The sequence below is a fragment of the Pseudochaenichthys georgianus genome, chromosome 14 (assembly GCF_902827115.2).
Source record: "Pseudochaenichthys georgianus chromosome 14, fPseGeo1.2, whole genome shotgun sequence".
Lineage (NCBI taxonomy): Eukaryota > Metazoa > Chordata > Actinopteri > Perciformes > Channichthyidae > Pseudochaenichthys > Pseudochaenichthys georgianus.
The window spans coordinates 14,930,196-14,957,364 of NC_047516.1; the positions used below are offsets into that span (position 1 = coordinate 14,930,196).

Sequence of the window (27,169 nt, forward strand, 5' to 3'; positions counted from 1 at the left end):
TAAGGCAACACATTTGATTTCCCGAAACAGACATATTCTGTTTGGCCCCACTGATCAGTCAACTGTGGCCAAAAAATAAATAAAAATGTTCTTCCGAGAAAAAATCGAAACACAATTGTTAAATTATTGGAAGCTCTCAATAAATTCTCTTTAGGATCAATACTGTCGTTTTAACAGCTTGAAATATATCAGATTGACAGGAGCACTGGGTCTTTTTCTCAAGAGGCTCGACTAAACCTGACTTGGCCTTAAACCATTAGCTTATGAATTATTTATTCGTCACTGAAAGAAAATTAACTAAAGACGTATAGTTTAACCTTCTTAGATAGGAAGATGTGATTGTTTTTCAATGTTTTGTATTTATTTAGAACCAAAATCATAGAAAAAGATTTGAAAAACAGTGGAAGTCTTCTGAACTGATGACGTTTAGTAACACCTAAGATATGTTTGAAAAATGCTGAATAGTGAGAAGGAAATTAAGGGAGTTAATGAACTTACTACGTCCATCCGACTATTCATTTAAAAAGAATCAACATTCCCAATTTGTTTGTTAAATAGTTTTCCATACCACACCTTGAACACACACACACACACACACACACACACACACACACACACACACACACACACACACACACACACACACACACACACACACACACACACACACACACACACACACACACACACACACACACACACACACACACACACACACACACACACACACACACACACACACACACACACACACACACACACAACTTCGTATTCTAGACATGCATCATCAGATTGATTGCATGTGTGCGAGCATGTGTGTGTCGTAATTGAGTGTGGCCTCATGAGGGTGATTGCTCAGCCCTCCTACATGTCTGAAGTCATCAAAAGGAGTGAATGTAACCTTGGGGCAGCTCACCAGAGCTTAACACACACACACACACACACACACACACACACACACACACACACACACACACACACACACACACACACACACACACACACACACACACACACACACACACACACACACACACACACACACACACACACACACACACACACACACACACACACACACACACACACACACACACACACACTTCCAGTACAATATGCAAATGCTTAGTTTTACTGGTGGCTGTGAGCGGGTGAGCGGGTGAGCAGCAGAATGTCAATGAGGTGAAGAAGGAGATGTCAACTGTTGTGTCCGCCACATGTTACGGTACAGTTGCTCTACATTTAATCTCACCTCGGCCAGGCTAAAGCGTGTGTGTGTGTGTGTGTGTGTGTGTTTGAATTCCTTTTTCCCTTTCACCGTTATCTTGAAGGAATGTTTGTGCAGTATAGAATTGCATGGCTTTTATATTCATATAAGCTGATTATAGCTGATTTTTGAGCTGATTTGCATTAACATCATTTTTGCAAGAAAATGCTGCCGCTTTCTTCAACATATCAGGACATGCTAACATTTAAACTCACTGCTAAATATTTACATTGTGATTCCTACAGTATAAAGTATATGAATTCAAACTCTGTTTAATATGTGGTTCAAATGAAGGCCAGGCATAGACCATGGAGAAATTATAAAATGTCCTTCCTGTTGCCAATTAATCATTTCAGAGGACCACAGAAATATGAAGCAAAAGGCATACAAATTCAAGTTGTCCCACATGGTCAAAAGGGTTGGCCAGCGTCCTCATATGTTTTAATGCATGATTGAGCTTATTAACTTTAATTACTATTATCTCATTTGTAAAACAGAAGCTCCTAGTTGATTACATTTAAACCTCCGGTGAAGGCCTTTCATTCAGATTAATTGTGTCAGCAGCAGAGTAATGGACAGAGAGGAGGCGACGGTTGAGAGGTAATTGACTCCAACCTTTGTGTGTACACAGAAAACACGGGCAGGGAGAAGGCGCGTGTGCATTTGTGTGAGTGTGTGTGTGTGTGTGTTTTTACCAGTGAGTGTGGTCGAGAGTGCTATATGTGAAATCAGTAAGCTATATAACGGTGCTCTGTTAAAAGCAGTCATTTATCAGGAGGCCGTATCCTATTGCTCTCTAACTGTATCAACCACAGACACGACACACCGACCAGTCTCACTCACTCTCACACACACACACACACACACACACACACACACACACACACACACACACACACACACACACACACACACACACACACACACACACACACACACACACACACACACACACACACACACACACACACACACACACACACACACACACACACACACACACACACACACACACACACACACACACACACACACACACACACACACACACACACACACACACACACACACACACACACACACACACACACACACACACACACACACACACACACACACACACACACACACACACACACACACAGGCCTCTGTATACTTGCAGGGCTCAGCAGATTTAATAGATGCTACAAGTCCATATTATGCCTGTTAGCTATATGTTGAAACTCTTTTGTAGATAGATTTGACATATATTTTGTTCCATATAGTACAATTTCATGGCTCTCCTCTCCTCCCTCACCTGTGATGTACATTTCCGCTCCTTCCAAGAACATCGTGTGACAGCGAGCACACCGGGCACAGCTGGGGTGGTAACGCTTCCCTCCAGCCTGAAGGAGAAGGAAAGGAAGGGAAAGGAAAAGTGAGAGGAAATAAATAAGGCAGAGAGCAGCTAGAGCAGATGACACAAATGAGGAAATGAGAACAAAGTGGTGATAGGAAATGTAGAAAAAGAATGAGGAGTGGGGAGAGGCACGATAAGAAATAGGAATTAATCGGGTAGAAGAGATTGGAGAGTGCTGCTTTGTTGGTTTTTCCAAAGCTGCTTCTCCATCAGTCACCACTTCGCTCCTTCAAAGAGGGACAGCTGCGTTTTTTCGCAGCTTTTTATAGACCGACACACACACATGCCTGCATACAAACCCACACTTTCTGTCACACAGAGGCAAAATATGCTCATACTCAATCTTGTTCCCATTTATCTTTAGCATGCACACATGAAAAATGCACTCACCTCAAGAACTCTGCCGCTGATGTAACGGTTACAGCTGTCACACCTGATCCCAAACTGAGTGTGGTAGTCACTCTCACAGTAAGGGATCCCATCTCTGCCAGGGACAAACAAAGATGTTCTCACTTTGATTTTACCTTCTGTTCCACTATTATCTATCCTGTAACACATTGTTTTGTGATACACGAGTCAAGGTACATAAACCAACTGGAGCAAAACCAAAGATTTTTCAGTGTGACTTCCAAGTATGCACCTATTATGCAAAATCCACTTTTTCATGTATTTTATACATAAACGTGTGTCCCCTCTGTGCAAAGAGATTCTGAAAGTTTCAGGAAAAAATATTCTCTCACTTTTTGTCCTGATCCATTTATATAAAAACCTGTCTGAAAATGAGCTGATCAGATTTTGGACACTTTATGATGTCATAACGATTTTTTGGCTTAGCCAATAACCAACCAAGGTAACCCCCCCCCCCCCCAAAATCTTATCACCTGAATCTCCACCTAGAGCACCATTAGTGATTTTTAAACCAGATATCTCTCAGAGGGGCGTGGGGAGTGGCTCCTTATTTTTCATCTAAAGTAACAGACAGAGAATCAGCACTTTTGACACAGGGCTGAAACAGAGGGGATTATGGGATGCGGCAATGCAGGATCTGTTTGGTATTTCGAGCCAAACATTCCAGAGACATGTTTTGTATATATCTGAGACCTGTAATATATTGATGAAAAACAGTATAATTATCGGTTATTATCTTGCAAATAAAACTTGCTGATCGAACAAGAAAAATGATCTACATTTCCTGCATGACTTGCCATAATATGAGTGCTCCAAGTTTATTATAACACCTGCTTTAAGCAAATTGGTCCCAAAGCTTCAGATATGAAACAGAGAACGTGGATCGCTTGAGAAATCTTTGATATTGGCTGGAACATTAGCTACAGTACAGACTGTACATACGGGGGATCAAGCCACCTACTTGCTGATGTACTCTCCAGTGAGAGGACAGCCACACGTTCGGCATTTAAAGCAGCTGACGTGCCACTGCCTCTCCAGAGCCAGCAGGGACTGTCCCTGTTTGATCTCCTCCCCACAGCCGGCACAGTCTAGGAGAGGGTGAATGCAGCATTGAGAAAAACATAAAGAAAAGAGCACCTCCAACATTAACATCCCCTCCCTCCTCTCTGTCCTTGTCTCCCTGCCAACCTCCCATCACTCCTCTCCTCCTTCCTCTCTCCTCCTCATCCCTCATTCCTGTCCTCATCGTCAAACTGTCTTTGCCAGATGGAGCAACCAGAACCAGGCTAAAGAATACCTGGAGCTGCAGGCCACCTTCTGTGTGTGTGTGTGTGTGTGTGTGTGTGTGTGTGTGTGTGTGTGTGTGTGTGTGTGTGTGTGTGTGTGTGTGTGTGTGTGTGTGTGTGTGTGTGTGTGTGTGTGTGTGTGTGTGTGTGTGTGTGTGTGTGTGTGTGTGTGTGTGCGTGCGTGTGTGTGTGTGTGAGATATGTTTTGCAGCATTTGCTGGTCAGTAAAACTCTTCTGGTGTGTATTAACCTGTGCTGTACCCTCAGCCTTACGTGCTGGATGACAACAATTAAATGAAATGTTATAAGGAGGTGACCTAAAATCATTGCAACAGATGATGCTTGTTACTAAATGACCAAGATGCATGCACGTTTTTTTTAGTTGATTGCACAACTTTGGTGAATTATGTCACACTGATATCAAAGGATAACGCTGGTGCTATGCTATACTTTTCATATTTTCATCAAACCCCATGAATGAAATAAAACAAACCAACCAAAAACTTGATTATTCCTCTACGCCAAAGACAGAAAAACAGACCAATGAGCCACACTGTGTGCACTTATGTGTTCCTATATTGCTATTAAAATGATGACTGAAGTTAATTTGAATTTTGTCCCAGTTTATTTTATTTTACTAACAAGGGGCTGTGGACCACAGACAGTGAGAGGAAGTTAGAAAGTTTAGAGAGGCCGACAAAAACTGAGTTGTTTTCAGTCTTTTCATTGGATTTATTGACAAACGATAAGAAAAATGAAGACTTTATTACTAAAAGCTGGAGGGCTACCGGTTTCAGCAGTTTCTCTTATTTGTTGGAGAAGAAAACAACACTACAATTCGCTGGAGAAGACCATCCTATGCCTTAAAAGGTGGTGAGTAAGCCTTTGAGATAAGGAATACATCTATTCCACAATGCAGGAATGCACTGTATTGCCTCAAAATTGGATCTAATTGGCTGCTGGCAAGGATCAGAGGAGTAGATTTTACAGTATAATTATAGTCAATTGGGCTGTGTGTGTGCATATATGTGTGTGTGCGACTGTGCGTGTGTGTTTGTTTCTTACAGCTTGGCCCGTGAACCTTGACGGGCTTGTCGCTTTGCAGAGTGTGTGAGCACTGCTGACACACACACTTCTTCCCACAGAAGGTCACCCTGTCTCCAATTGGGAACGGACTCCTGAAAGAAACACACAGTATTTCAGTAGAGCTATGCAGATATAATTATACTAAGGTTAGGTTGCCAAATTCACGAAAAAGTCACCTCCCAACCCGTACTGATAGAGTATCTATCTGTGCAGAAAGATACAACAGTTTGATTTGCAGACGTTTTGACGGATGGAACTGATTTTGTAATCCCAACATAATGGATGTGAACAGAATAGAAGCTGTTTGACATGAGATCAAGATTGCATTTGGTCTGCTTTTGACATTTAAATTAAGTTCAGTCAGACAACTCACTTGTTTCTTAATATGTTTATTATAAGCAGCATATAGTTTGTTTGGCGTCTAGGCTCGGGCCTCATCACTCCACAGATTACAAATAACATTGAGTGATGATTAGATAACTATCCCCCGAGCCTACAGTTGGAAGCTGGGGTGGTGGTGGGGCAGGCAAGCAGCAGCAACATGAAACACAGCAGCAGGAACATGAACGTAGCAATAGCAAGTGAACACCGCAGTGGCAGCAGCAGCAGCAGCAGCAGCATAGCGAGGAGGCAGAGGCAGGAAGACCTGGCAGCTTGAATAGAGCGGCATGTTTAGGAGAATGTGTTTGGTTGTTTGTAAGAGGGTCGAGGTGCGTCACGTGTTAATGTATCATTGGTGCTCGAGTTGACTGCCTGAAATAGCTCGCAGGCTTCTCCCCATTTAATGAAATCATAATTTCTCCCATAGCACCACTTTTATTGCTTCTCTAATTCCCAACTGAAGAATGTATCGTAAATCAATAGACCTTTAATATCCAGGGATGAAGGGGGGGGGATTATATTCAGACTTTTTCCTAAACAAATAAATCAGTAGTTTCAAACTAATCCCTGAGTTCCACACAACAATCTCCTCATCACCTGATATTATTTCTCATATTTGGTGACACATTGCACATTCACAGAATATGGTTTCATCATACCTGACTGAATTATGAATACAAGGATGCAATAAAGTATAAATCAAAACATGCAGTAATGCCTTTCAGCCCGAGGGTTCAGCTGTAGCCACACTGTGAGGGCAAAGGTGTGCACCTGCAATGCAGCCTCAATAAATCACATTTTTATCATTGCACACAAAAATATGTCAGCAGGAGATTTCCAAAACTCTTCTGGTAGAAAATAAGCAAACTAAGACCCTGATAAATGATCATCCTGTATTCAGGACCACATGTTTGTATACTTAAATTGATGAATTTGAGATATGTCCATTTTGTCTAAAAGGTCTGCTTGTTTGTTCTCTTTTTTTACATTTGGGTATTCAACACTTGAACTTAAGTTTAGCAAACAGATACTTGGAAAGCAAATCCGCTTGAAGACCTAACAATTCCCAAATCGTTGATGGTATAATTCATTTTATTAATGCAGATGTATTTTCTCATATATAATTGAAGATTTTTCTAGATTTCTTCTTTGGTGATCGGCTATACTTAACACTTGGGATGTATCTATAAAAGGTAGAGAAGGTATTTTATAACAATCCATGATGCATCCACTGTGTTAAAAGTAAACAGACGTTGCTATTAGGGCTGTGCATCTTCACTGGTCTCACGATTCGATTCGATTACGATTATCCTGTCAACGATTCGATTCGGTTCGATATCCCGGTGCATCCCGGTGCATCTCGATTCATACCAATGCGTTGCATCCTCAATTTTCTAGATTACTGCACATGGCTTATTTTTCAACAATGCATACATGCAGTCAATACATATGAACTCTCTTTTTATTATTTAGAAAGTGCTTCAGAAATCAATAACATAAATGTCTTGACATTCATTTATAAACCAAAATAAATGAATTGTATAGGTCTAGCCTCCGTGTGTGAAGTTGTTCCATCCTCAAAAACAAAAAGCTAATGCTTCTGCAGTCTAGCTGCAGCTTCTAGCCACGGCCTTCTGTTAAGAAAGGACACTGAATGTCCTGAATGAGGCATCACACACAGGACGTGAGTCTGAACACAGCAGACAACAGGAGTATTTACAACAGCATATACAAACTAAAATACTGCATGTGGGTGCACACTTACATTCTCTGTTTTACTGTTACATAAATCCAATGAATGAAAGATAAAATTAGCTTCATTATATCTCAGTGATTAAGTGAATAATAAAGTTTCTATCGGGTCACTATCAGCATGTCACTCATTATTTTCAGGGAGGGGGCGGGGCTTGGAGGAACGGAGAGGAGACGGTGATCGCGGAAGCTTTTTTCCTCCTGCCTTCACAAACTTTACACACGTATATATCATCTGAAAATTGCTAGAGGACATTCATACTCTGCAATCCAAGACTTAATTAAATCCACCAAAAACCTGACATGATTGTAACGCGATTATTTTTGAAAAACATAAATCCCTGTCTGTGTCTCTGAGCCGCAGCAACACGGAGTGATTCAGAGCGGGTCCTTCTGCTGTGGGTTCTGGACTGGTGTTCTTGTGTTGGTGGATAAAGCAGACTGCTCCGTGTTCGGTGTTGCTGTGCCGCTGTCACGTATGTTCCCTGATCTCTGCGTCACCGACCGATTTGATATTAAAGTGACAGAAAAAACGTTATAGTAAAGCCGCGGCCGGAAAATCAGGAAGCAACGTTACTACTCTATAACCGATTATCTTCCGTCACTGCATCGAGACCGAATCGTCCACGTCCGCATCGCAATGCATCGTAGAAACGATTATTTTCAACACCCCTAGTTGCTATACCTGTAGATATAACTTCATAACTTAAGTCAATACTGCCAGGCTTTATTATGTTTTAAGCCGCTCTTCTGGTCAGAGTTGTACACTTACACACATCAGAGAAGTGTTGGTGTGTTCGGACAAAACTTCATCTAAGAGACACAATTTTATAGCAATTTGCTGACAGACATTTTCAAACGATTTTGATGATCAAATGATTTTCAATGATCATCATTTGCAATATCAGTATATGCAGTTCTTATTTACACACACACGCACACTCATGGGATGACTCCAAAAACTGTCACTATAAACAAACTAAAGCCTAATGATCCATCTTTACATCTCGCACACGAGTGACTGATAGCCTTTATATATTTACTGTACTGCTTACAGTCACACTTTGTCTGCCAGCCACTTATCATATTCCCTCCAGCTTTGAGTGAACTGAACTGAAGCCAAAACTAAATGTACATGATATATAATTAATAAAGTGAGACCAGCCATCTAAAACATAACTAAGCGTTTCTTCCATATGAAGTGATTCCATTTTTCTATAATTCATATTGTATCAATTGCTCTTGGATGTGATCTTTCATCTACTGTTTGCTTCTTCTGATACACAAAAAACAATTACAATTCCTACTATTTTTTATATATTATATAAACGGTTAAAGTTATGTCATGTCTTTCCAAAGTCTAAGGACAATTTAGACCTGGCAATTTCATGTAGAGTCTGAAAGATGGAGAGGCAGGTTGTGTCGAATTAAAGACACGATCAAGTTGCATTGTGGGAAGTGTATAATCAAGGTGTTTTAAGGGTCCATACAATCACAAACTCCACAACTTTATGATGCTAAATCACTGACGAACCTCTTTAAATAGTGAAATAGCAACGGTTCATTGTAAATGATGTGTTTAAAACATGGTACTGCAGTCCCCATTTATTTTCAGTAAAGCACTTTGTGACAAACCCTGGCAAAGGAGCGCTGCACTAATCTTTGATTTGTTACTTTTAATAAGCTACAGTGTATAAGAAGTTTTATTAGTGTTTCTTTACGGTCACCCACGGTCCAGACTCTGCAGCAGCTTCGCTGTGCAGTGCACTTGTCGCTGAAACCCAACACAGACACAGACATTAAGTGGCCCGCAGAACTCGTACATCGGAGCATTTTAATTGTAATGGGGCACTGGTGGTATTCATGGGGATGTGAACAGACTTGCAAAGTAATTATGCCACAGCTCGAGAGTCTCATTTGTTGTTGTTGTAGTCACGAGTTGCAAAACTTTGCCAAGAAAATCCCCAAATGATAAAACTCAATAATACAATGATTATTAAAAAATTCAAACATTGGAATGCACAACTCCTTCTACAAACATCGCCAACTAAACTATATTTCCAATATATCGTATTTTACCACCTTTACTAGGTCTACCAATATTTAATATTCCATCTGTCACAAACGTAAATATACCTGTAAATATAATACCTTGCTTTATATCTTGTTATTGTTCATTTGTAAATTCAACATGTATATTTTCTACTTTCTTGTTTATTTCTTGTCTTTTAATTTGTATTGTACAATGCCATGTCTTTTTATGCTGCTGCAACACAAACATTTTCCAAATTGGGATCAATAAAGTACTATCTTATCTTAATAAATTCACACAGCAACTAAAAGGATGTTTCTGAATACGAGGAGTATGTTGTGACTCCAGACACACTTGTTTACCTGCAGATGCTGCACACGAAGCAGTGTGGGTGGTACGTCCTCCCCAGGGCAGAGACCACCTCCCCAGTGATGTACTGGCTGCAGCTGTCACACTGGGTCCCATGGAGCCGCTGGTAGTCCTCAGTGCAGATGTACTCTCCGGAGTGGTGGAAGAAACCAGAGTGCACCAGATCACAGCCACACACTGAACACACAGATAGAGAGAGAGAGAGAGAGAGAGAGAGAGAGAGAGAGACAGCTCGCATCACTCCTCAGAAATACAGGAAGAGAAAACATGATTCAGTGGGAATACCAAAATTAGATAAAAGTTGGAGTTAGAGAGCTATTCATAAGTAGTTTGCATGCATCAGGAATTTCTTATCATAAGCCATATCATGATTATAATTACATCAATACATATGATTAGAGGTGGGAAGTAGTGGAGTACAAATACTTTGTTACTGTACTTAAGTACATTTTTCTGGTATCAGTACTTTACTCCACAATTTTTCTGATGACTTTTTACTTTTACTTCTTACATTTGTAACACAAATACCTGCACTTCCTACTTCTTACATTTTCAAAACAAGCTCGTTACTTTAGTTTTAATCTGTGTTTGGTGGCGTGATCATTATTATTTAGAGTCATTGCGTGTCTATTGATTTTAACATGATCCGTGTATCCATCATTTCCTGGTCTTCTATAAACAAGAGGGACCAATGAAAAATGTGTCATTTTGCCGTTGTTCAGCATCGAAACATTCATTAGCTAACAATGACATTATTATTCTATTAATATAAAGAGAGGCTCTTTAAAACAGCTGGTAGTTACGGGTACTTTTTACTTAAGTACATTTCGAAGCCCATACTTCTTTACTTTGACTTGAGTAAAGAAGTTTAGTCAGTACTTCTACTTTTACCAGAGTATTTTTAAACACGAGTATCTGTACTTCTACTTGAGTAAAGGATGTGTTTACTTTTGGCATCTCTGCATATGATCAATATTTATCATACTATAATCGCATTTTTTAGCGGTGTTAATCTACTAATCTAGAGGTTCCACCTTCTGGTAGTTCAAGGGGGTGTGTTTGAGAGAAATCGATAGTTACGGCTGTAACTACGGTCCTATGAGTCCCGGATGACCGCCAGAGGCGGTGATTTAGCACTGGATATGTCCATCGCGCGCATGCGCAGCTCGAGTACCAATAACAACAAAGTCACCTGTGACCCACGTGACACCGGCTATATCAGCCGGTATTGTCAGAGGATCTGTTCCCCGAATCTTCTCGCGAGCACACAAGAATTCTGAGTGACAGGGAACTCTGGCGGTCATCCGGGACTCATAGAACCGTAGTTACAGCCGTAACTATCGTTCTATTTCGTTCCTACTGACCGCCAGAGGCGGTGCTTTAGCACTGGATGACCTATACCAACAATGTCATGAAGAATCCAAGCCCTTGCTCACCACTGGAAGCAGCGGAGCTCGGCAAAAGGACCACGCCCAAAGAATGGGGAGTGGCGACATTGACCTGATGACAACTGGAGAATGTGCCAGAAGACGCCCACGACGCCGCGGCGCAGATGGTCTCCAGGGGCACCCCTCTCAGGGCAGCCCAATATGTTGAGATGCTCCTTGTAGAGTGGCATCTCAGCCTGGTGGCAGGGGGCGGCCACTGGCCCCGTAAGCCTGTGAGATGGTATCGACAACCCAGTGGGGAAGCCACTGGTTAGAGGGCCTAACCTCCTTTAGTGCCGCCAGGGCAAACTCAAGAGTTGCTCCTCCTGCCGTATACAGGCAGTAGCCTTGATATACGCCCTTTGGGCACCCCCCGGGCACAGCAACTTCGATGTGCTGTACTCCTGAATGTCAAAGCGTGCCAGCTGGGCAGGCTGATTGAAGTGAGTTTGTGGAAGGACCCCGGGCGGGAATGCCACATTTGCCCAAAGGGCAACGCATGAGAGTCCCACCTCGGGCATGTATTGTTTATGGAGAGGACATGCAACTCCCCGACTCACTTCCCTGAGGCTATGACAAGCAGAAATGCTGCCTTTGTGGGCAGCCACCTAAGCCCCACCTGGGCCAGGGGCTCGAAGGGAGGAGGTGATAGGGCATCCGGCAGCAAGGGCAGGTCCCAAGCCGGAGCCCTCGGGGTGCAAGGGGGACGCTGCCGTAAAGCCCCTCTCATAAAGAGGGACACCGACCTGTGGCACCCCGCCGTGGAGCCGTCGACCCGAACATGTTGGGCAGAATCGCAGCCACATAAATTCAGAGTGGAGTGAGAACGTCCACTATCTAGAAGGGACTGTTGTCTAAGCAACAATGTACATGCTGTCCCCAAGGAACACGCACATTCTTGCCCCCCAGTTGGGGTAGAAAGTGCATGAGTGCAAGCTGCACGGCCCGAAGCTCTAGCACGTTGACCCGGCGCGCACTCTGCTCGGCAGACCACTGACCCTGAACGGTCCTGCCCTGCCGCACTGCACCCCACCCTGAGAGACATGCACCTATGGTGATGGTCTCCTGGCGGGATGGGATGGCGCCCATGGGTACGCCTACCAGAGATAGGCCCTGCCCCTCCAGCGTGATGGAGAGTGGAGCAATGCTGCGAGACCCTGAGTTCACTGTGCCTGTGCCACTTGGCGTCCAAGTGAAGGCTGTTCAGCCACATCTGCATGGGGCACAACGACAGCGGGCCTAAGGGCCCAGCGGCCGAGGCAGCTGCCAGTCTGCCCAAGGGCCGGAGGAACTGAATATAAGGCACCCTCTTGCCCGGCCCACGTGGAAGTAGGCATCCCTCGGTTGGGAACCACTCCACCTGTGCGTATGCAGTAGTCAGCATATAGAATGGCCGCACCTTCAGGAATCTGTTGATTCCTCTGAGGTCCAAGATCGGGCGAAATCCGCCGACTTTCTTGCTCACGAGAAAGTATGCCGAGTAGAACCCCCTGGCTAAGCAGAGGGTCTTACTGGGTTGATTGCGTCCTTGGACAAAAGGACGGACAACTCTTGGCCCAGAGTTAGGGGCCGGAGCTGCGGTCTGTACCCCTGGGTTAAGGTGAAAACCACCCAAGGGACGGAAGTACAGACTGCCCAGAAACTGAGCTGCTGCTGGGAAAGCAGCCGCCGACCACCCCCGGGATTTCAGAGCCCAGCCCCCCGGACCCTGGAGCCTCTTGGGGGGTTCCGGTAAGGCTCTGTGGCACGAGGCCGCCTGGAAGGCGGGCGACATGGGGCACGAAAGTCATTGGGAGGCGGTTGAGTGGGCCGCTAAGACCTCTGCAGACCACCCCTGTAATCCAGCGGCTGAGTGCGGCTGCTAGAGCGGCCCCTGGGCCTGCTGGGAGTGGGCACAGGTCTGCGAGGACCCGAGTGCTGCTGCCTGGTCTGCCTAGCTTGGGCGGCACACTCCAGTGCCTCCAGGGCAGCTGATCTAAACAGCTCCCCTGGCTCGACTGGTACGCGACGGAGGACTCTCCGTCAACCGGAGGAGGTGCGTCAGCCGAAGGAGGGGCGCCAACCGAAGGAGGGGGGGGTGGTATTTGACTTCATCATGCCCCTATCGGCAGCTAGCCGATCCACTTTAGAGGACAGCCTATTTCTAGTCCTTCTATTGGGGGGAGCACCCAAAGCCATCGCTCCCTCAAGTCGCCGGGAATGGCCGAATTGATCTGGAGGAGTACGTGACAAGGAGAGGTGTCTGTTGGCTGCTGCCAGACGTTCCACCTCAGTGATTCGAGCCACTCTGAGCACCCGAGGCATGCAGCTACAGCTCATGCAGGCGTTTACCGTGAGAACCTCCCTCAGATGCTCGAATTTCGTCCCCACTGACCGCCAGAAGCGGCCGAGGCAGGAGGGGCAGCGGTCGTGGCCGTCCTCGGGCTCAAGAGAAACCCTACAGGCGCTACATGAATGAACCATTCTGTAGGTAGCCAGATGCAGCGTAGCCGGGAGCGGGTGCGGGAACACAGCCTTCACCAGCTACCTGCTTAATGGAAAGAGTAGAGCGTTGCTGCTACTCGCCGAACAGAAAGAGGGATGAAATTACGCCCACGTTACGGCAGAGGGAGCGGGAGCGAGATCACTGCCTTCACCTAGCTGGATTAGTAAATAAGGCAGTTTACCAAGAGCGGGGGCGAAAACACTGCCTTCACTGGCTGAGCTAGAGGCGAGTGCCAGATGCAGCGTAACCGGGAGCGGGTGCGGGAACACAGCCTTCACCAGCTACCTGCTTAACAGAAAAACAAGGCAGTTTGGCGTCTACCAGGAGCGGGGGCGAGAACTGCCTTCACTGGTTGAGTTAGAGACGAATGCCAGATGCAGTGTAACCAGGAGCGGGTGCGGGAACACAGCCTTCACCGGCTACCTGCTTAACGGAGAAACAAGGCAGTTCCGCGTCTACCAGGAGCGGGGGCGAGAACACTGCCTTCACTGGTCGAGTTAGAGACGAATGCCAGATGCAGCGTAACCGGGAGCGGGTGCGGGAACACAGCCTTCACCAGCTACCTGCTTAACAGAAAAAACAAGGCGGTTTGGCGTCTACCAGGAGCGGGGGCGAGAACTGCCTTCACTGGTTGAGTTAGAGACGAATGCCAGATGCAGTGTAACCGGGAGCGGGTGCGGGAACACAGCCTTCACCGGCTACCTGCTTAACGGAGAAACAAGGCAGTTCCGCGTCTACCAGGAGCGGGGGCGAGAACACTGCCTTCACTGGTCGAGTTAGAGACGAATGCCAGATGCAGCGTAACCGGGAGCGGGTGCGGGAACACAGCCTTCACCAGCTACCTGCTTAACAGAAAAAACAAGGCGGTTTGGCGTCTACCAGGAGCGGGGGCGAGAACTGCCTTCACTGGTTGAGTTAGAGACGAATGCCAGATGCAGTGTAACCGGGAGCGGGTGCGGAAACACAGCCTTCACCGGCTACCTGCTTAACGGAAAAACGAGGCCGTTTGGCGTCTACCAGGAGTGGGGGCGAGAACTGCCTTCACTGGTTAAGTTAGAGTCGAACGCCAGATGCAGTGTAACCGGGAGCGGGTGCGGGAACACAGCCTTCACCGGCTACCTGCTGAACCGGAAGAGTAGAGCGGTGCTACTACTCGCCGAACAGAAAAAAGGGATGTAGCTACATCCGCATTACCGGTAGAGGGAGCGGGAGCGAGAGCACTGCCTTCACCTAGCTGGGTAAAATAAAGAAGCTAACAGTATACGCAAGACGTTAGCCGAGCGGCTGCTGCTAACGATCAAGCGAGATCAAGTCAAATAACACACATGTTTAAGACCAGATAACTAGCTTCTAAAGAATAGAATAGCACAGAGCCGTAGTTACAGCAGTAACCATGGCCAGGGCTCACAAGGCATCTAACCGTAGTTACAGTAGTAACTATGGCCAGTACTTACACGGCTTAGAACCGTAGTTACAGTCGTAACTCTGGCCAGTACTTGCACGGCTTGGAACCGTAGTTACAGTAGTAACTATGGCCAGTACTTACACAGCATAGAGCCGTAGTTACAGTAGTAACTCTGGCCAGTACTTGCACGGCTTGGAACCGTAGTTACAGTAGTAACTATGGCCAGTACTTACATGGTTTAGAACCGTAGTTACAGTAGTAACTATGGCCAGTACTTACACGGCATAGGGCCGTAGTTACGGTATTGCCTATGGCCAGTACGTGCACGGCTTGGAACCGTAGTTACAGTAGTAACTATGGCCAGTACTTACGGCTTAACCCCGTAGTTACAGTATTAACTATGGCCAGTACTTACACAGCTTGGAACCGTAGTTACAGTAGTAATTATGGCCAGTACTTACGGCTTAGAACCTTAGTTACAATAGTAACTGTGGCCGGTGCCTAAAAGTGTCAGCCAACGGCTGCCCACTAGACAATATAATATTGGGAGGATGTAATCCTCCTTAATGGCCATACATGCAGAGCACACGGCACACACAGTGAAGATTGTTCTCTGCATATCGTCCTAGTGCTAGGAGTCTAGTACTAGGAGCAGTAAATACCACGATATAGCGCTACTGCAACCATACCATGCGTTTACCGGGAGCAGCAGCGAGAGCACTGCCCTCACCGGCTGAGTTAAATAATGAAGCTTAACCGTACATGCAAGGTGTTAGCCAAGCGGCTGCTGCTAACAATCAAGCAACCAAGTCAGAACACAATGTTAAGACCAGATAATTAGCTTCTAAGAAAGAGAATAGCCCGCATAGAACCGTGTCTGGTTACAGTAGTAACCGCACATGCCGAGCACACAGCACCCGCCGTGAAGATGTTCTCTGCATATCATCCTAGTACTAGGAGCAGTAATACAACGAACTAGCGCTACTGCAATCAAACCCTATGCTACAGGGAGCGGGAGCACTGCCCTGAGTTAATAGTTAAGCTCAACAGCAAGGTGTTAGCCAAGCGGCTGCTGCTAACCATCAAGCGACCAAGTCAGAACACAAATGTTAAGACCAGATAATAGCTTCTAGAAAATAGAAAGTACTTACCTTACTTTCTGCATCTAAGCGAAAAACGGGTTTAAAGTATGACACTCTTGGCTTTCCATACTAAATCGAATGAGGGACGCAGCCAAAGCTGGGACTCAAATGCTAATGATAGCTCGGGCACAACGCCACAAGCAGAACTTTCAAAAGAGCATAAGGGCAACTTTATGGGAGAGGAAGCGGGAACACTGTCGTCACCAGAAAGTCTAAGCCACAAACAATAAGACGGTAATCAGGACAACTTGGCTGGGAGCGGGTGTGGAAACACAGCCATCACCAGCAACAAGCTGACACAAACCTGTCTGTCGAGGCTCTGCACAGCCGGCGCAGCTCCTGGAGGACGCGTCTAACGACCCGTAGCCCCGACTGTCAGTCGCGAAGCTTCACGCGGCCAGCTGTTTGCAGAGAAATCCCTCCGATCAAACGTTCAAACCTGAACGCTGTAGGCTACGAAAACGTAGCCACGGTACCCTCGCGCAGCGAGAAGATGAAAAGGAACAGATCCTCTGACAATACCGGCTGATATAGCCGGTGTCACGTGGGTCACAGGTGACTTTGTTGTTATTGGTACTCGAGCTGCGCATGCGCGCGATGGACATATCCAGTGCTAAAGCACCGCCTCTGGCGGTCAGTAGGGACGAAATAGAACTGTTGTTCTTTTGACCTCTTAAGGGTTAATATTAGGGATCGACCGATATTTCTTTTTCAAGGCCGATACCGATTATTAGTAATCAAGAAGGCCGATAACCAATATTTGGAACCGATATACATTTGCAGTAAAAAAAAAATCTTGGTGTCAAAATGTAGAATAACACAAACTCCAACACAACTACTTTGAAATGCATTTAAGCATAGCCTTATGTTTAATTAACTTTTAAACATCTTACAACTGGTTCCCTCTCTGTGCCCTTTTCTTTAGTGCAGTCATCCGCAATGAGTTAGAGAGAGAGACACGAAGTGGGGCTGCAGGCTGACATGCTTACTGTAACTAACAATAATGCTTAATGTATTATATCTGTCTATCTAGCTCGTGTACACACATGCGGATTTCACACCAGCGCTTTTCAGTTTCTAGCTCCGAGCGGGAGCTTTTCTGGTTCAGCTCCGGTTTCCCTTTTCAGCTCCCGCTCTGTGCACACCGCCCACTGGCGCCCCAGAGCTGCCCTTGCTGCGTCATGACGTCACCGTTTACATCGCTGATTTGCCCCCCAACGGCAGCTCACAACAACAACAACAACAACTGCGTCGGGTCGATGATCGTGTTGCTTTTAATCACACGAAGCCAGAATAAATTGAATAACGACTTCTCCAACCTTATACTTTTCTCCAGAGTGCCGTGGTTCATTGTTTATTAATGTGTTTCTGCAGCATTTACCGACCGCTGCAGTGCAGCTCTTCCACAGGAGTTTATTCTCTTATGATCGAGAACAGCGAACGGATGGTCAAAGTAAGGCACAAATAAACAGAATCACACGAAGCCTGGTTAGTGTTGCCTGACTTTAGAAAGTGTGTTTATAGGCACTACTGCTTGTAGGCAGGCATAACAGTCGACCCAGGGGAGGTGGGTTTAGTTTCCTGCACGCCTCGACGTAAGAGAGACGTAAGCGACGTCACCTCTTAGCTCCAAAGCTCTTGCCTCTGGACCGACAATTTTTTGGAGCTGGAAATGAAGCGGATTCCGGAGCTAAGAGCCGGCGCAGCTCCGGTGTGAACTGGAAAACCCGGCGCTTTTCAGGCTCTAGCTCTCTAGCTGAAAAGGCGCTGGTGTGAAAGGGGCAAGAGTGGTGACTGCAGCCAGAGAAACGGCCGCATCAGAGCCAAAGTTTTATCCGCAATTTGATGAAAAAAAGGCCGATACCGATAATCTGTCAAATGCGGAATATCGGCCCCCTGATTATCGGTCGACCCCTAGTTAATATTGTAATCTGGTTTTCAGGATTAGACGAGCAACCATCTGATCTGTACATTTCTTTACAGTGTGTACAGTAGAGCTGCAAAGATTTCTTAAATAACGGTTAACTGCAGTGCTTACTGAGGGTTATGGTTGTCAGTGCATATAAGAATCTAGTGTATTCGGCCTATGTGTTAACCTGATTTTGTAAATATATATATTTGCATGTCTCCAGTGTTTACACACAATGAATACTGTACATATATCTAGAGTGCTGTGTGATAGATGGATGCCCAGGAAAAGAGACACGTGTGTTTACTATACAGCATGTCGTGACAGCATGATGTATAGCTTTCATTTAGCAAATGCAAAGTCCTTCAGCCAAATGATTGCTTGTGGTACAGCAGTGCTGAGGGTTACGAGGCCTCTGCTGAGCTGGTTGGTTACACACTTTATAAAAGGAGCTGAACAATAATATGCTCCAGCTAACAGGGGGGAATACAATTTTACTGCAATACATTTACCTTGTACGTTGGAATTCAGATTTAGGAATGCAGCACATCTGAGTTGACCACATTCCAGAGTACAATAAGTCGGGAAACGTATTTACTTGGTATTTTCTATACACACTGCAGAAAACATACCCACAGATTTCATGAGAAAAAAATATGACAATTGTTAAGAAACACATTGTTACTACAACTTCAACTTGGTTGATGCACAACGCAGTAAACACATGTTCTTCAGGTTGGATTTGGTCTCCCAACTTTCCTAATCGGATATTCGACTTTGTCCCAGTTGAGATTTCCTACAATTGCAATAGCCATATACTCTTAGCTCCTTTCAGTTTTGCAGACTTTTAAAACAGCCATCTGGGAGCCAAAACCGAGCCACATAATTTGGTCATGCATGTCGACAAAATGAGTTGAATCCCTCATGCTGTCAGTATATGATATAACCTGTGAACAGGCTCCGTTAGTGGAGGAAGAAACTGCACCGTATAGAAGCTGGATGCACTGTAATGTAAACATTTGAAATGCAGCCAATGGATCAACATATCTGACAGTGAATTGAATGTCTGGTTTCTAATTTAGCTAATGGCTCTAAACCCAGTGGAGTGAATGGATCTGATCTGATCCGAGCCGGTCTGTTAAGTGGCTCAGAGCAAGAAAGAGAGAGCGAGAGAGAGACAGGCTGCAGAGCAAGACGAGATGTCTAGCTGCTTATTTATTTCAGGACATATGGCCAACAAAGCATCATTTAAGTGAACTGTATTCCTTTGCAAAGTGTTCCTAAAAATAATGGATGAACTATTTGGTTTCTATTCGGAGAAAAATACTTTATTAAACCCAAAGACTATGGAGTCATGTCATGGTAGTTTTCAATTTCCTTTAAAAAGTATAATCTTACATTTGTATTTAGATATTAACATGGTATACTAGCTGTCCAATGCATATGTTGCTATGTCACTGGAATCACATAATATCCTCTAACTCCATCCATCCATCTTCTCCCGCTTATCCGTGGTCGGGTCGCGGGGGTAGCAGTTCCAGCAGAGAGCCCCACACTTTCCTTTCCCTGGCCACATCAGCTAGCTCTGACTGGGGGATCCCAAGGCGCTCCCAGGCCAGCAAAGAGATATAATCCCTCCACCTGGTCCTAGGTCTACCCCTTGGTCTCTTCCCAGCTGGACGTGACTGGAACACCCAGGTGCAGGTGGCATCTTTACTAGGTGCCCGAACTACCTCAACTGGCTCCTTTCGACGCGAAGGAGGAGCGGCTCAACTCCGAGTCCCTCCCGGATGACCGAACTTCTCACCTTATCCCTAAGGGAGACACCAGCCACCCTGCAGAGAAAACCCATCTCGGCCGCTTGTATCCGCAATCTCGTTCTTTCGGTCATGACCCATCCTTCATGACCATAGGTGAGGGTAGGAACGAAAATGGCCCGGTAGACAGAGAGCTTTGCCTTCTGGCTCAGCTCTCTTTTCGTCACATCGGTGCGGTAAAGCGACTGCAGTACCGCTCCCGCTGCTCCGATTCTCCGGCCCATCTCACGCTCCATTGTTCCCTCACTCGAGAACAAGACCCTGATATACTTGAACTCCTTCACTTGGGGTAAGGACTCATTCCCTACTTGAAGTGGACATCGGTTTCCTGCTGAGAACCATGGCCTCAGATTTGGAGGTGCTGATCCTCATCCCAGCCGCTTCACACTCGGTTGCGAACCGATCCAGTGAGAGCTGAAGGTCGCAGACTGATGAAGCCATTACAACCACATCATCTGCAAAAAGCCGTGGTGCAATCCTTAGTCCACCGAACTGCAGACCCCCTCCCCCACGACTACGCCACAAAATCCTATCCATGTATATTACAAACAGGATTGGTGACAAAGCGCAGCCCTGGTGGAGGCCAACCCTCACCTGAAATGGGCCTGACTTACTGCCGAGGACCCGGACACAGCTCTCCTGCAGCACCTCCCACAGTAACTCCCTGGGAACCCGGTCATACGCCTTCTCCAAGTCTACAAAACACATGTAGACCGGATAAGCGTACTCCCAGGCCCACTCCAGGATCCTTGCAAGAGTAAAAAGCTGATCCGTCGTTCTATGACCAGGACGGTGATGCCTCTGTAATTGGCACACACCGTCTGATCCCCCTTTTTGAAAAGGGGAACCACCACCCCGGTCTGCCACTCCTTCGGTACCGTTTCCGACTTCCACGCAACGTTGATGAGACGTGTCAACCATGACAGTCCCTCAACACCCAGAGCCTTCAGCATTTCTGGGCGGATCTCAGCTTTGCCACTGTGGAGTTGTTTGACAACCTCAGTGACCTCCCCCCGGGAGATTGGTGTTGATAACCCGTCATACTCCAGCTCTGCCTCTACCATAGAGAGTTGTCGGGTTCAGGAGTTCCTCAAAGTAGGGCTGTGCGATTATGGCAAAAATCATAATCACGATTATTTGGGTCAATAATTGATATCACGATTATTTTGACGATTATTCATTGACCATTTATTGAACTTTAAAACAAATAATATTTTACCAATAAACAAGATCAACAAATATGTTGGAGCGCACTTCCAAAACCATACTAAACATATATTATTAATATGATAAATAAAAATAAATTAGACTAAAATAAATTAAATCAAATATGAAGCAGTGCACTGTCACAACCTGAAAACTCCTTAACATATAGCCAACATTTTGGTAAAACATTTTCAACATATTCCACTCAGTTAAACGTTGAAGGCTGGCCAACCGTCATGGTCCAGAAGTAACAGGAAATAAATGTTGAACTACAATTTAAGACCAAATAAAAATGTTGGCCACCATGGCAAATGCTGGTAGGGCTGCTCATGTCATCTCTTAAAGATTTTTTGCAAGAAACACCAGCCTGTTGACATGGTCTGGTTTCAGAGATGAGCGCAGGCAGGTGACAATATTGCCACCTGGACTGAAGACCCTCAGCCACGCCCCGACACATGGGGTGACGCCGGCCAATCACAAAGCTTTGATGCGTTCAAGTGCATTATTCTGGCACAGGAAGATTATGTTACAGGACATTAACGATAACAGAATATTGTTGTTCTATTTTTAGACACATCTCGCGATCGACTGGTTGGGCACCCCTGGGCTAGAACATAGGTCTGTTGTGGTAGCAAAGTAGTCAGCTGAAGCCACATCTCTCTCAACTTCCCCACGGCATTTGTCATATAGTGCAGGCAGCGCAGACCTGCTGAAATAATACCGAGACGGCATCGCGTAACGCTTGTCCAACGTGTTGACAAGTTGCTTGAAGCCCTGATTGCTAACAGTGCTAACTGGGCACATATCTTTAGCGATGTGAAATGTAATGACAAAGTACTTGCAAATAGTGGAAATAGTTTTACCCTTCTTTTTAACGAGTTGCTGCTCTTGTTCTGACATCTTCGCTCGGGCTGAACACTCGCAACACATGTCACTCCCACGTGGCCGAGTGGGCTTTTAGGGAGGGGCGAAAGCGCACCCAGCAAAATAATCGTATTTTGTCAATTATGCTGTTTTCATAATCGTCGCAAGCCATAATCGTAATCGCGATTAAAATACGATTAATTGCACAGCCCTACCTCAAAGTGTTCCTTCCAACGCCCTAACACTCCATCAGTTGAGGTCAACAACGTCCCATCCTTACTGGACACAGCTTGGATGGTTCCCTGCTTCCCCCTCCTGAGGTGTCGGACAGTTTTCCAGAACAACTTTGGTGCCGCCCGAAAGTCCTTTTCCATGTCTTCTCCGAACTTCTCCCACACCCGCTGCTTTGCCTCGGCCATGGCTGAGGCTGCTGCCCTTCGGGCCTGTCGGTACCTTGCAACTGCCTCTGGAGTCCCCCGGGATAACAAATCCCTAAGGCATCCTTCTTCAGTCGGACGGCTTCCCTGACCACCGGTGTCAACCAGGAGGTTTGAGGGTTACCGCCCCTTGAGGCACCTAAGACCTTGAGACCACAGCTACCCACCGCGGCTTGGGCAATAGAGGCTTTGAACACCGCCCACTCTGGTTCAATGTCCCCAACCTCCACAGGAATGCCCGAAAAGCTCCGCCGGAGGTGTGAGTTGAAGGCCTCCTGAACTTGAGCCTCCTCCAGATGTTCCCAGTTCACTCGAACTACACGTTTGGGCTTACCAGGTCTGTCCAGAGGCTTCCCCCGCCACTCGACCTAACTCACCACCAGATGGTGATCAGTTGACAACTCCGCCCCTCTCTTTACCCGAGTGTCCAAAACATACGGCCTCAGGTCCGATGATACGATAATAAAATCGATCATGGACCTTCTGCCTAGGGTGCTCTGGTACCACGTACACTTATGAGCAGGGGTGCACATAACTTTTTTGCCCTGGTTCTCAAAGGAGCACCTGGAGATGTTGCTTGGTGCTCATCCTTAAAATGAAATAAACCGTAACTTGTGAGGGGGTCTTGACTTTATTTGCCAGACACACGGCACTGAACACACATGCAGAGGTGAACACTGAACACACATGCAGAGGTGAACACAGAACACACATGCAGAGGTGAACACAAGACAACATTAGCACGACCAGTAATCCTACAAGCTGTCATCACTACCCTCCTGACTGTTCTCCTCACTGTCTTCCTCTCTGTCAGACATGGTAGCTGATGATGTAGGCCTACTACTTTCTCTCTGGTTGAGTCTGCGATTAGCTGCTTGCATCCACAAGTCAACAGCTGGTTTTGGGTCGAAAGTCTCTGTTGTCATCTTAGACAAGTGGATGTAATCAAATAAGTATGTGAACATAACCTACCCCATAGCCAATAACAAATGAATGTAACTTTGTGACATGAATGTAGAATTGTATTTGTGTTGTTCATTCATATCTTATTTTACCTTAACATTTATTTATGCTTTTTTTTTTTATCTCTCCAGTTTTAAAGGATATTTTTGGTTACTGTCCTATAGTATACATTGGAATGATTTCAAACCTGTTTATCCCAATAATTATAAAGGAGAGCCTTGGAAATATGTGTTTACATAAATTGTGACCAAACTGTTTGAACTTAGACTAAAGTGAACTATCTAAACACTCAGAGTCCTTTACCTCACTGAGCTGTAGTATCAGCCTCTCAGTCTGACTGGAGAGGACTCTCCCTCCACATTATTGTAGAAACATCTTCTTCTTATATCCGTTAGAGCAGCTAGCACCAGATTCTAATAAAAACACCGGGCGGTGGGCCTTTCTCTCCCTCCCTCGCTCACTCGCATTTTGGTTGTGAGCTGCGGGCGCCAGATAAACCAACATCCCCCATTTTCATCACTTACAGCGCCCATTGTGCAGGGCAAATTAAACGTGTAACAGGGGTGAAAAGGGTGTTACATTTACTTAATTATGAATATTGTTACATCAAGGCCGAAAATTAGGATGAGCCCCAACGGTCAAAAATGTTTTTTTCCCTCCCAGAACTGCCAGCGCAGCGCCTCCCCAGATCTGGCGCCCTAGGTGAACATCTATAACGCCAGTGCTACGGGCTGACCCTGAGTTCATATGCAACTCGCAAATATCTTTCTCTCTCTATCTTCTCCCTCCCTCTCTCTCAATTTTGGTACGCAAATGAGCCTTTTTTCAAATGACCCGGTGCTCTTTTTTTGCACATAACTGGTGCGCATGCGCACCTGCGCACCAGTTATGTGCAGCCCTGCTTATGAGCATCCTTATGTTCGAACATGGTGTTTGTTATGGCCAATCCATGACTAACACAGAAGTCCAGTAACAAACCATCACTCCGGTTCAGATCAGGGAGGCCGTTCCTCCCAATCACGCCCCTCCACTTGTGTCTCCATCATTGCCCACATGTGCGTTGAAGTCTCCCAGCGAGATTAAAGAGTCCCCTTCAGGAGCCCCATACAGGACTCTTTCCAGGGTCTCCAAGAAGGCCATATACTCTGAACTGCTGTTGGGTGCATAAGCACACACAACAGTCAGAGTTTCCCCCCCCATAACCCGCAGGCGTAGGGAGGCGACCCTCTTGTCCACTGGGGTAAACTCCAACAAAGAAGTACCCAACCGGGGGCTTGTGAGTATCTCCACACCCACCCGGCGCCTCACACCTTGGGCAACAACGGAGAAGAATAGAGTCCAACCCCTATCCAGAAGTAAGGTTCCGGAGCCGACGCTGTGCGTAGAGGTGAGCCCAACCAGATCCAACTGGTAACGCTCCACCTCCCGCACAAGCTCCGGCTCCTTCCCCCCCAGAGAGGTGACGTTCCACGTCCCCAAAGCCAGCTTCTGTTGCCCGGGTCTGGTCCGTCGAGACCCTCTGCTTTCACTGCCACCCTTCTGGCAGCGCACCCTGTTAACAGTGCAGGCAGATGGTAGCATAAAGTCCAGTCAATGAATGTTAATGTATACAGTGTTAGGAAAGTTCACTTTCTACATGAACTAGTTCAGTTCACAGTTCACACATTTTAAAATGAACTAGTTCAGTTCATAGTTCATAATTCAAAATGTTGAACTAAAGTTCATGGTTTCAAAAATGAACTAATTTATAGTTCATAGTTATTTTTTCAATACGTTGCTGCGAGCTATTATTTGTCTCCTGTACGACGTTAAAGGGCCATTTCAATGTTTACAATATCCTCAGAGGGCCGTACAAGTTATTGACCTCTGCTTAAAAAAACTAAAATCACAGCCCATTCATTTCATTCTGTGCAAAGAAAAAGCAACCTCTTAATCCAGATATCTCACCATGACTCGCGTATGCATGCACGTGCAGGGTGTGGCGTGACCACCAAAACAGAAAGATATGGACACAAGATGTGTGCAAATGTATTTAGTTTCCTATCCATGTGAACATGGTTTAAGTGGGGGGGACCTGACTTCCTCTAGGGGGGTCCGGGGGGCATGCTCCCCTGGGAAGATTTTTTGCACTATGAGAGCAACATTAGGAGATCTATGGACACATCTCTCAACACCCAAACACAACTGTAAGCAGATTTTCTTTTAATTTATGGATATTTGACAAATCACTCCCCTTTCAAACTGTATTCTTCTTTATTAATAACTGTCATATAGTATTTTATACCCGTTTACTTTATTCTCTTGTTTTTTTTATAACTATAATGATCATATAAAGATGTGCCTTTACCTCACTGGTTGTAGAAAAAGCTTCTTATATTCGTTAGCATAGCTAGCTAACCAGATGCTAATGATAACAACACAGTTATTGACTGTCTGATCAGTATGACAGATGAACAGATCGCCACTGGGCTTTCAGCTAAAGACACAGCCACGCAGAAACTGCGGCATGTGTATGGACTTATCGGTACTGCAATTTCTGAAGTGCTGGAGTGGCATTCTGGTGCTCTCCGTCAGAACATGCACCCCTGTCAGACGAGACATATACCACGTGATGACACGTTAGGCTCGTGTTGTGTTCAAGCACCCTGACCTTGGCCAGGAAAAACAGGCACTAGCTTATTGAATTTTTTTGCGGTCTAGATTTCTTTCATTTTTTTATTTTTTGCGTGTGTTTATAAATTACCTCGAGGGCCGTACCAAATTGTCTCGCGGGCCGTATACGGACGGAGGCCGGAGGTTCCCCACCACTGCCGTAGAGTCTCACTCTGAGCGAGTACTGCTGCAGCTGCTCTCGGCTTCGTCCATACTAATTCATTCATTCATTCATTCATTCAATGCTCGCCGGTTCCGCGGTTCCACATTGTTTGTTGTGAGGAGTCTGATATATTTAGTATATTTATATTTTAGTGCGACAGCCAGGGGTGACAGGCGCGTACGCGTCAGAGGCGGCTTGCTGTTGCCAGCTTGGGTGGTTTTCCGCATTATTTTGAAGCCTGTTTACGGTGTGTTTTAACTGGGTTTTCGGCTGAAAGGCATATGAAATCTGGCACACTTTTGAACGCCGTTATAATACAGTGCTGAGAATGAACGCACTATTGAACGCCGTTATACAGCGCTGAGAATGAACGCGTTCTCAATTACGTTCATCTAGCGGAAATACAGTACGTTCAGTTCACGTTCGCCCAAAATATGAACGCGTTCATGAACGATCGTTCATTGAACGCGTTCAGGTACATCACTGAATGTATATAGCACTTTTTAACAACAGGGCAATTCAAAGTGCTTTACAAAAACATAAAATGCATTAAAGCAACACAAGGCAATGTTAAAAGGACGACTGGGTAATTGTGATTAAACTTTAAACTAGTTTTTTGGTTTAATCTCTTTTATTTTTCTCTGTTTTTGAATGAATTACTCAAGGAAAACAATCAAACAGTATGGGCTTGCTCACTTTTTCAACTAAAGTCTAACGT

At 45.6% G+C, this 27,169-nt stretch overlaps 1 protein-coding gene across 3 annotated transcripts in view; it reads right to left on the reverse strand.

Moving 5' to 3' along the window:
• Window positions 1–27,169, reverse strand: part of LOC117458110 (actin-binding LIM protein 3-like) — a 61,481-nt gene that overhangs the window by 21,744 nt on the left and 12,568 nt on the right. For all 3 annotated transcript variants that reach the window (XM_034098367.2, XM_071205478.1, XM_034098368.2), the window contains exons 3-7: window positions 9,975–10,158; window positions 5,427–5,539; window positions 4,037–4,163; window positions 3,058–3,151; window positions 2,566–2,653 (exon numbers count right to left, since the gene is read on the reverse strand). In XM_034098367.2, the coding sequence (XP_033954258.1) occupies window positions 2,566–2,653; window positions 3,058–3,151; window positions 4,037–4,163; window positions 5,427–5,539; window positions 9,975–10,158 (606 nt within the window). The remainder of the gene's footprint in view (window positions 1–2,565; window positions 2,654–3,057; window positions 3,152–4,036; window positions 4,164–5,426; window positions 5,540–9,974; window positions 10,159–27,169) is intronic.